This window comes from Physella acuta, unplaced genomic scaffold (assembly GCF_028476545.2).
Source record: "Physella acuta isolate Inbredline_101_S28 unplaced genomic scaffold, ASM2847654v3 ptg000523l, whole genome shotgun sequence".
Taxonomy (NCBI): Eukaryota; Metazoa; Mollusca; class Gastropoda; family Physidae; genus Physella; species Physella acuta.
The window spans coordinates 120,869-132,500 of NW_026732042.1; the positions used below are offsets into that span (position 1 = coordinate 120,869).

General features: G+C 34.8%; 1 protein-coding gene across 1 annotated transcript in view; it reads right to left on the reverse strand.

Annotated features, from left to right (window-relative positions):
* LOC131945094 (C3 and PZP-like alpha-2-macroglobulin domain-containing protein 8) overlaps positions 1-10,801 on the reverse strand; it is a 35,484-nt gene extending 24,683 nt beyond the window's left edge. Inside the window, 4 exon segments of the mRNA XM_059306082.1 lie at positions 163-331; positions 580-769; positions 1,889-2,022; positions 10,462-10,801. Of these exon segments, the coding sequence (XP_059162065.1) occupies positions 163-331; positions 580-769; positions 1,889-2,016 (487 nt within the window). The 5' untranslated portion in view covers positions 2,017-2,022; positions 10,462-10,801.
* Positions 10,802-11,632: the final 831 nt, after the last annotated feature.

An 11,632-nucleotide genomic window follows, 5' to 3' on the forward strand; every position in this document is an offset into this window, starting at 1 on the left:
ATGAATCAGTTACAGATCTGCTTTTATGTAAATGAAAAGAAGTTCATATTACATTTCTGATTATTTAATTAAGAATTAATACTTTTAAAATGTTTTTTTTTTTAAAATTGAAAACCAACAACACTGACAATAAAATTAATAATAATAATAATCTTATCTAACCTATTTGGCCTTGTCTGTACAAAGGTCTGCTCATCTGTATAAACAGCGAGGCCTGCTTGGTGCTGAAGTCAATATCTGTTTCATTTGCCCAAATATTGCCTGTGTCTTGTTCATTTAAGCGCCCTTCAACTCTGATACGATACTGCCCATCAGGAGCATTAGAGGGCATCTATGTGAACACAAAAAACACGGGATTACTTGATTTAACAAACCTTTATTTTTAGTATATACGCCTATAGGCCAAAACTGATTAATTAGATTAAAAATAAGAAAAAAAAAACATTTAAAAAATATTTAATTAGCTGTAATTTGCATTTAAAAAATTAATCTAAATTAAAATAAAAAAGAATCCTGACGGAAAATATGCCTACTTTAGTTTGTAAAAATTAGAATGTCTAATATAGTTCTCCCTCTCACCTGCAGTTGCATGATACGACTGCTTGGCCTATCAAAGCGCATGGAAGTGTTGGCATATTCTGTATCCCCTTTGATGATTGACACAATAACATGAACAAACTCTTGATTATACTCCATTCTCAAAATGGTGGCAAACACTTGAAACACCTGGTTAGGCCGGATTTTCTTAGGAGCTATAATCAGGTATTGACTGAAATAAAAATTCATACATTTTAACTAGCATTAATTTACAATTTTACATAGAGTAGTCAACTAAAGGTAAAGTAATTAAATGATGGTAATGAGTAAAAATGATTCAAACCAATAATTAAAAGTAACTACACGATTTACATGTTTAAACAACAAATTAAGTAGTATCATACCTTTATTAAATTAGTTAATCATAATATGAATAAACCAGACTATTAAAATAAAATCACAGTTGAGTGATAAACTTTTATAAAATCCTGAAGAGAAGAATTCAACGTGACTATTCTATTTATGACATTGAAATATACAAAAACCCTACAATAGTTGCAGAAATTGGAAATAGTAAACTCTGATTTTAGGTCATCTAGAAACAATGACAAACCAGAGATAGGTGAAAGTGGTATATAACCAGACCAAAACCCCACAAAAGTGGCAGAAAGAATGACAAACCACAGATTGGTGAAAGTGGTATATAATCAGACCAAAACCCTACAATAGTGGCAGAAAGAATGACAAACCACAGATGGGTGAAAGTGGTATATAACCAGACAGACAAAGGGAAACAACCAATAGGCCGGCAGAGGCATAAACAGTGAATTGGATAGATGTTATGCAGTCATACCTATGACAGCTAGGACAAGACATTAAAGAATACAAACAAAAAAATAAATTTTTATAAAGTAGGCTCAAGCCTTTTAAAGACTTCAGAGCCACCGGAATGAAAACATGGACGGATGGATAAAAAAAGCAATACATATATTTTACAAAATACTTTAAAAATTGTTTTTTTCATGAAATTTAAAAGACATTATTAATTAAAAAGAAATATAAATGGATGGCAAGAAAATAAACAGTGAAAAATTCCATCTCTTCCCTAGCCTCTACAATGACTTAAAACCTGAAATATTCTGTTAATTATTTATAAAAAAGAAACAATAGTGCTGACCAAGCGATATATATATATATATATATATATATATATATATATATATATATATATATATATATATATATATATATATATATAGTGCTGGGTATAGATTTAATCTAACCTAAACACATAATCCAAGCCTAACCCTAATGTGTGGTATGACTAATACAATGTAGTTAAACAGCTTACGGGGCTCTGGCATATGAGCATCCAGCAGTGGAGTCTATCAAACAGTTTTTCTCTCTGGGCGGACCCCCACCTTGTGATGAAGTCAGCGCTATCAAAAGCGCTGAACTTACTAAAAGAAGCCACGACATTGTGTTCTGAAAAGGAGAGGTTAAATATATATATGAAAACTGTAGGAAACTTTTAAAATGACCAACTAAACTTAAATTACTAAATTTGAAACTTTCACAACTTAATATTTGTCCAGAATCTTGATTAAGAATATCCTGCTTCAGATGATCTTATGTTCTGAACCTGATAGAGCATTTTTAAGTTTTTGTCTGTGTGCTGTACTGAATTTTTAGGAATCAGTCAATTGTGCTTAGTAGGGCAAGAAGAAAAATTCGTATCTTAATAAACAGTTGTTAATATAGCATGATAATTGGAAGAACTATTAGGCCAAGCTAGATCTTTAATTAGAATATCTTAGTGTTAGTTAGGACCAAGCCGATATTATGGAGATCCAATTTAATTAGGTGTATGTGATGGTATTTTTACGTTATTTGCATGTTTGAAGTATTATTGTTTAAGAACAACTTATTGATGTTTTTTTAATAATTTAATTCATTATAAAGGGAATTGTCTGTGGTTTCAGATGATAAGTTTATTAGATTTTTACGAGATCGCGTTAAGTTTTATATGGAGTTATTTGGGGTAGGTTAGCACAAAATCAGGGGAAATTTTCACAGGTAAGCGTTAGAATTCGTGCCTAGAGCAGGGTGTCACCCGAGACGCTCGCGGGTGGGGTATATAAACCGGCGGGATAGCCTTCGAGGGGATGGAGAAACGACGGCCCTAGCCACTAATTTATACATCATTTTTGATCGTCTGCGACTGAGAGTGAGAGCAAGAAACAGAAGAGAATAAAAACGTTACATAGGTGGCAGCAAACACGTTACATTTGGTGGCCGTGAAAACACTACAGTGCTAAAATATCAATATCCTAACCCTTACACTGTCGGCGAAACAAAACAAAACCCACTAGATTACATTGTGTAGACTCACTACCCAGTTGGAAAGAAAAGACATTTTAATAAAAAAAATGTTTAGCTTTTAATTTCATTCAATTGTGGTGGTGTCTGTAAGGCATGCAGAGCATACAATCTGCTTCTTTAGCACAGCAAGTTAAGTAAGAGGCAAAATAGTTATAGTAGGCCTAATGTCATTGAATAATTAACACTAGACATTCACAGGCCTTTTATTAGCCTACTATAACATTCATGTGACAGGAGGTCAACAATTTTAGCTAACATATAGAATAGCCTAGACCCAGAGGCGTAGCGACCCTTCCCGGCGCCCGGGGACAAACTTTTCGATTTGCACCCCCCCTCGAGATTTCGATTTGCACCCCCTCCCTCAAACTTTCGATTTGCACCCCCCCCCCTCAACTTTTGATTTGCACCCCCCCCTCAAACTTTTGATTTGCACCCCCTCAACCTTTCAATTTATTTTTCCAACCCATTTTGGCGCCCCCTAAGGTCGGCGCCCGGGGACATATTCCCCCTCCCCCCCGCCCCCCCCCCCCTCGCTTCGCTACTGCCTAGATCTAATAAAATAACTGAATTCGGACATGGAGATAACCTCGACTACTAGTGGACTTTTTACACACAGCCAGTCAACTTTAAATAAATTAGTAGTAGGTAGCTTTAGGCCTGATATTTTAAACGAGATAAATGGCCCGTTGAGGGAGAGATACAACGGGCGCTAGGTTGATAGTGTTGTCTATTTTCTCTAAATCAAAACCAAAATCACCACCTCAACTTCAGATTTAACCGGAAACGAAAAATGTCACTCAAAACGAATTGTTTATCCAGAATCGGCATTTTAATAGGATTTAAGCTTGATCTACACGTAGTTACTGCACATTGATACTAAATATAGTCGTTGCCATACTCTTAAACCTTGCACCTAATCTCGAACATGACAAAGGTCGCATTTAAAGTTTCTTCTAGACCAGGGGTCTCGAAACTTTTCAGTCCGAGGGCCGCATAGACTATTAAATTTCAGTTCGGGGGCCAGTTTCTTCCAATCACGACTTTGATTTTTCTGGGCAAAGTTCCTCAGCCATCACCATCAAAGGTTTTTTTTCCGTGGACAAAAGATCTCCGCGGGCCGGATGAGAGGACATCGCGGGCCGGATCCGACCCGCGGGCCGTAGTTTGGAGACCCCCGTTTTAGACAACTCTATCCAAAAATGTTAGGGGGTACCAGGAGAGAGTGTGAAGGGATCCTTCTCCTGATAACAACAATGTAAGGTGGAGGGGTAATGTGTCGGTCGTATACCGATAGAGAGATGGTGATGGTCTTTATTCTCTCAACTCCGTGCATCCTCGTTGGTACAAGGTGGTTTACCAGACCTGAGCAAACTAATTACACACTTAGAAAACATTAATATTAAGCTAACAATGAAATTTATGAACACACAGTTTAATACATTTATTTACATCCACTAGACTTCACAAAGGTTTATATGTTAAAAGCGAAAGAAACAATACAAATAAGACATGGCCCGTATTTCATATTAAAGAAAACATCACCTACATTTCTAATACAAGTAAAAAAAATACAAAAATAATCAAACATACATTTCAATGCGGAATCATTCAACTTGGCTACTAAAATTATTCATAGAAAAAACATATTTAAGTGTGAGTAGCAAATCTACATTTACACAACTCAGAATTCACACAGGTAAATGTCATTTCCTCTAGTCCTAACTTAACTACTTGCACTGCTTATGTAAACCCAGAATCACACGTATAAATGTTATTATTACTAGTTTTGATTCCACTAATCAAACACGGTTTAAATCCTGCAATGAATACTCAGCAGTACTGACTACAAGCTAGCTCGACACTCAAGCGGCAGGAAGATTTTCAGCCACTGGAATAAAACATTAGATTCACACAACAAGAGACGGTGGAGTTGTCACTGTGAGGTCACAGTAGTCCAGTCTAATACGTCATAGCATGAACTGTACCGTAACTTTCACTCCCCCTCCCCCTCCCCCAGCTAAACAGCACCAACTCCGTACTTGGGTTCACGGTGAGTTAATAAAAGTCTCGTCTAGTTAATTAGTCTAGCCCTAATCGCCAGCTTTTGCAAAGATTTCAAAAACAGTTTGGAGAGTGAATTAGAAATACAGGTATGTATAGACTACCACTTACAGCTCCGCTCATAATTTTTTTATAAGACTGCCTGCCTGCAACTTCAGACAAACTTAAGGAACAATAGCGGGTAGAAAAAAAAAAAGAGGTCAAGATTTGTATGGCCGATCATTCTTTCATCAAATAAAAATTTTAAATATTTGTAACACATTTACACGGTCAATCACGCAACAAAAAAAAAAGACAGGTCTAACACTCCCCCCCCCCCCCACTACTCCATCCCCATTGACGTAGTAACTGAGAAATCGGGTTTATTCTGCGATCTAGCGAAAAACGTCATACCACAGTGTAGACCCGACCAGACTTTTTAAAGTCTGAAATTCACTTTTCTAAATTCAAGACTTTTCCAGACTGCCTACGAACCCTGTTAAACCATGTTTAATAGCAGAAATATTTAGCTGAACCACTTAAAAATAACTAGCTATACAAAATGATTAATAAAGCAGTAATTAACACGCAATTATAATAAATCTATCCAAATTTTAAACGTTCTGTATTAAAAATAAAAGATGACGTAAAATTAAGTATGGTTTACAGTACTTACGGAACTGTGTGACAGACTTTGCCATTGTTTTACTGCTTTTTACTGCTATACCATTCCGGAGTAATAACCGACGCTGAACTAAAGTTTTACCTGTATTTTTCTCACTTAACCTGCACTAAAATGTTCAAAACATTGACTTAACTTTTAATACTATTTTTAATGTGAATTCAGTGTGAAAATAAAGAGAACTACTTATGTTTTAAGTTGATAAATAACTTTTATTTGTTAAATACTTAATTAGTTCGTGTAAGTATGTGAAAATGGGCTTAAAACAAGTGTAGGTAGGTAGGTAGGTAAGTAGGTAGGTAGGTAGGTAGGTAGGCAGGTAGGTAGGTAGGTAGGTAGAGGTAGGTAGGTAGGTAGGTAGGTAGGTAGGTAGGTAGGTAGGTAGGTAGGTAGGTAGTAGGTAGGTAGGTAGGTAGGTAGGTAGGTAGGTAGGTAGGTAGGTAGGTAGGTAGGTAGGTAGGTAGGTAGGTAGTTAGGTAGGTAGGCAGGTAGGTAGGTAGGTAGGTAGGTAGGTAGGTAGGTAGGTAGGTAGGTAGGTAGGTAGGTAGGTAGGTAGGTAGGTAGGTAGGTAGGTAGGTAGGTAGGTAATTTCTGTGTGCTCATTTTTCTGTTTCCACTTTTTTCTGTTTGCGCTTTTTCCTATTTGCGGTTTTTTCTGTGTGCGCTTTTTTTCTGTTTGCGCTTTTCTCCGTTGCGCTTTTTGTTTTGCGCTTTTTTCCGTTGCGCTTTTTTCCGTTGCGCATCTTTCTGGGAACTCACAATAAGTCATAATATAAAAAATTACGTTTCGCTCTGCCTTATCTAAAATCTCTACCCATAATTTTGACAACAATAAATGTTTTTTATCATTTATATATAGAGAGAGACAACTTGTATTATCCACCAGCTTCCCTCGTAAAACGTCATCTAAAAATATCAGCTAATCCACCCCTTAAGTACTGTCAGACACTTTTTGGTTATCCTTTGTTGTCAAAATGTCAATATCAAATGCCAAAATGAGTGATATGGGGTTGTCCATAAATGATGTCACATATGATTTGCTACGGGAGTGTGTGAAGATTTGTGGAAATTGACGTAAACTCCGCAATTTATGACGTGTATGTCTAATAAAAGGAGGTGAACAGGGAAAAATACGTAGGTCATTGATGGAGAACATCTATAATGCTAAGTTCAATAAAAAATAACGATAAATAAGTATTAATATACGTATACCTTGCTCAAAACGAATCATCATAAATATTGCAAGCCTGCTAGTTTGAGACGTTTGGCAAAACGGCCTCAACACATTATCCCCGTCAAAAAGGCTTGCCACCAAATGCCTGCTGACGAATATGCCGCGTCTAATGCGGGGCGTTAGGAATACGGCCATCAACATGGGGCCCTGGTCCGACGAACCAAACGGGGTCGCAATAGAGCACCAGTAGACTATCGCGCTTTGTAAGATGGCGTTTATACTTTAATTCGATTTCGCGAAACTGCGCAAAATTTTAGAAATGTTCCATCTTTTGAGGACATTATTTTTCTTGGACTTACATTGAAATTTCATGTTGACTGTCTGGCCTAATACACAGCTTTTAATTTTCGAATATATTCCCACAACCATCCTCAGTTTTCACCAAAAGAAAAATGACCCGTCTCAAAATCCCATCGTTGAGTTCTACTCAACCTCTCCCCACCACAAATCACAATTTCTATGTGAAACAATATGTTCATCATTATAGTTGTTCCGTAATAGTGCACGCTGTGTAATCCCGTTAGAGTAGGTAGCCCAAACTGAAATTAACTATTGATTGCAGTAGTGCGTATGTCCTGGAAGAACGTTTAATTGTAAGCCGTATGACACAAAATTTTATAAAAATATTTCAATAAATAAAAAAGTTATGCGATTTTTTAAAAAGCAAAATTTTGTTAAAAACACTGATTTTCAAAAAGTGCCATTTTTGAGAACCTATATTTTCCAAACCAAATAACACAGAAGTGTAGAAATTGGTAAAGTTGCTGCAAAGTTTTTTAAAAATATATATGTTCAATTGTTTTCAGTCTTCTAAAATGAGTTTTTCAAAGGTAAAAAAATAATTGAAAATTAAAAGAATGCGTTTTGTTTATTTTTATTTTCATAAAAAAAAAAATAATAATAATTCAATTTTTTTGTTTGCTTTTGCTTTAGACATAGAATAACTCTAAAACTATTGTGTTGATAACATTAACAGGAAGAATGTGCTCGTATTTTAAAAAATCACATGAGTTAAAATATTAATTTTTAAAATGCCACATTTATCTAGTGCAGGAGAAATAGAATCTAAATTTAGTGGAGTGGATAAGTGGGTTGATAAATGCTTTGGGGGAACAGTTTTTGAAACTACAACTCCACATCTTTGTAATTAGTCTTGTTTCCCTCAACCTTGTTCTTATGGAGCATCAAGAGTGAGTGATATGTTTTGGGAACAGTAGGGGGGGGGGGGGCTTGGCCTTTTTTCCCTTCCCTTCAAAGGAAAGTTCTGGATAGGCCATCTTAAATGTCTCCAGCTGTGGAATAAAAACTTGATTAAGGGATTAATAAAATATAATTAAATTTAGTACTAGCCCGTTGTGTAGGCCTACTATTTGTCCTATAACTAGTATAACTAGTAACATGAAAAAGCCCGAAAACACCTTTTTTAAAAAAAAGTTATTTATACTTGATAGTATATTTTTGATAGTAGGTCTACTGAATGAAATATTCGTTGCTTCTGCCACACTGGTTGAGATATCCAATGATGAAGATGCCATACTATGTTTCTCAACATCCTATAGGACAACTTAACTGTCCTCCTTTGTTACTAAATGCATGTAAAATAAATAAATAATGAGAAAGCTAATGGTTACTAAACCGAAACGTTTCGAGTTCGAACCCTCGGGCAGATGAGGCTCGTTAGCTGGGGACAGCCACTCTTCTAGGAGAGACAACTCCAAAATCAAACAACTGCTGCCTTGTAGTTTGTTCTTGGTTGGACAAAGGCTATGGAAGCAAATCCAAAAAGAAAAGCAGGCTGAAATCGGAGTCAATGGCCTCAATGGCGCATAACCAGTTGACACGTAACGCTTAATTGTGTTGGAGGCGTTGTCGAGTCGGCAAAAAGCTCATGGTTGATAAATTCGAACAAAAGTCTCGAGTTCAAACCCACTGGCAGATAAATCTCGATCCCCTTCAACACTAATAATTAAGAACGAAGAAGAATAAGAATTACACTTACAAGTAAAATAACTTTTAAAAGTAAGTCACAACGTGTACAATCTTAATAAATTGCTCCACCATCTAAAAATTGATCTAGTACAATTTATTTAGGAGACTGGCGCAGACCATTTCACATTATTCAGCAGGGGAATCAGAATCAGAGTGCACAACAGAAAGTAAAAAATGAATTATATTATTCCTTAAAATGTAGTGTCTTAAGTTTTAAATAAATTGATAAAAATCTATTTACAAAAATAGTTATTATAATTATAAATTTCTTTTGTGATTCATTAATATTTTGTGTTTAACCTTCGTTCCCTGTAAATAATGGAGTCCGTCCACATAGTAAGCAGGATTGTCTGGTGGACATTCTGAATTGGTCGATTCATAATTTTGACGTGATAGTCCAGATAAACTTTAGTAATACAAACCTATCATTAATCCCATTCGATAGATTTTAAAGAATTAGTAAACACTAGCATCCAATAGTTAAGTGCATCCATATTTTAAGGGGATATGCGCGTTTTTTTCCATTTTTTTTCCAATTTAATATCTAAAAGCTTTTGAATACTTTTATCATATTTGGCATATGAAAGTAAGTATTAAACAGCAAAAAAGGGTTGAAAACAATTTTGGTTGTCATGGAAACCCAAAAAAAAAACCTCTGCCATTTTGAATTTTTTGGTACTTTTAAAAATGCTAAGGCTTTTTTATTTATGCACCTATAGCAATCAAATTTAAACTGCTTATATTTCAGTTATATATTAAAACTTTTGTCACGAAAACTTTTTGAAATAGCTACTAGTAAGAATTTTACAAAGTCTAAAAAATCGTACCATTTATAGTGTTCAAAATTTTCAAAATTTTCATATTAATTACCAAATACTTTTTTCTATGAAAGCCATCACAATTCCCTCGTGAGAAAGTTGTATTTTTGCATGAAGAACAGTTACTGAAAATATGGTGGCGATTGTTTAATAAATAAAAAAAGTATTAGGCTTTATAGTTTTAAAAACCTTCGAACTGAGAAAAAACAGCCAAAAGTAACGAAAAGTAGGTCACGAAAATACCATATCTGTGTAAACTGCAAAGTTGATTGTAAGCTTTGGGTGTTTCCTAAATGATGGAAATTAAGATTATTAAATAAAGGAGAAACCCAACTTTCCAATGATGCCAAATGCAATATGGAGATGGATATAAAACTTTTCATAGAGAGCGTGTAAGACTGGGAAAAATTGATTATTTTTCGGGTAATAAAAATGGTAATTTAAACACCTACAAATTTTTCTTTCTCTTTTAAGTTATTATTTTCTTAATAAAAAAATGGACAAAGTATCCAAAAGTACAACAACCCCACCATGACAAAAACATGAAATTTTGTGATTTTTTGCCGCGCATACCCCCTTAAGTCCTTAGAATGTCCTGAATTAAATAGCTTCACGTCTGAACACACCATATGTACACGCATAGTGTAGTTCACACGCTAAAACCGTGGATAGTATCGTTCAAATTTACATTAATAGCTTGTACTAATTAAACCAAACTGACATTCTAACTTAAAATTGTTTCATTAAAACGGAAAAGAAACTTTAAAAATGGTACTTACAACTTTTTGAAGGCTCTAGCAAGGGTGAAATCCGTTTAGCATCATCGGTCGTCAACCTTTAAAACCGTTCGGCGAGCTACTCACTCGGGGATGAAAGTCGGCTGGAGGTCTATATGTTTATTGAGGGCACGGCTTCGCGACCGCGAGTGAGAAATACGTGAATTTACAACACAAAGTAGTTATAATAGTGAACTCACCATCGGTGTAAAAATTAAAACAGAATTAGTTTGTTTTCGTGTATTTATAGTAATTTAAAGTTTAAAAACTGATTTTTAAAAATGAAACAAACAAGTTATTTTTTCAATTTATACATCCAACGAGAGGCTAGAATTCGCTCTTTAAAATGTCATTAAGATTATGCTTCTACGATGTTTAGTTGCGAAACCGCGACCAAATTAAACAGTGTGAGGTCAATCAATACTCACAAAGCGGTGAATTTGAGACGTAACTGATACTTTTCAAACAAATATAAAACACATTCAAACATGTGTTACAGATATACAAATACCAGATTACGACAGATAAAGACTTAAACTTTATTGACATATAATTTTTATTCTTATAGCGCAACCAGAAGTAGTAAAATATTTTTTTGAAAACCGCAAAAAATGACCTCAAAACACACTTTTTCGCCAGTTTGGACTACCTAGTTAGAGCAATGTTATTTATGGGCGATGTAATATTGATTTGATACTGAAAAAAAGTGTTCAAAAGTTCGACCCAACAAGTGTTGTTGTCTTGGATGGACACTATTAAGTCTGAAAAGGTCTATTAGTCATTCATTTCAACTATATTGGAAAAAAAAAGAAAAATTACTATACAGGCATTTATTAAAATAATACAAAAACCACATGAAACCACAAAATCAACACAACAGACATGCGAATCAACAACTACACTATTATTGTTTTTGAAACGTGGCCGCTGCTTGTAATTTACTCATTGTTGTCTCGAACAGGGCAGTTTAAAGGGTTAAACCTTAGTTTAGCGTCGTAAATTTCAACGAAAATAGTAATGTGCGTTAGAGGTAACTAATGAATATTTCTTTTATTTGGCCATATTTATGACATATGTTACATAATATCACAGATAATTGAATAACAAATCACAATCCATTACTAAACCAGTGAAAAATATCATAGATAATTTGATATGTTTGACTGATTTGGTC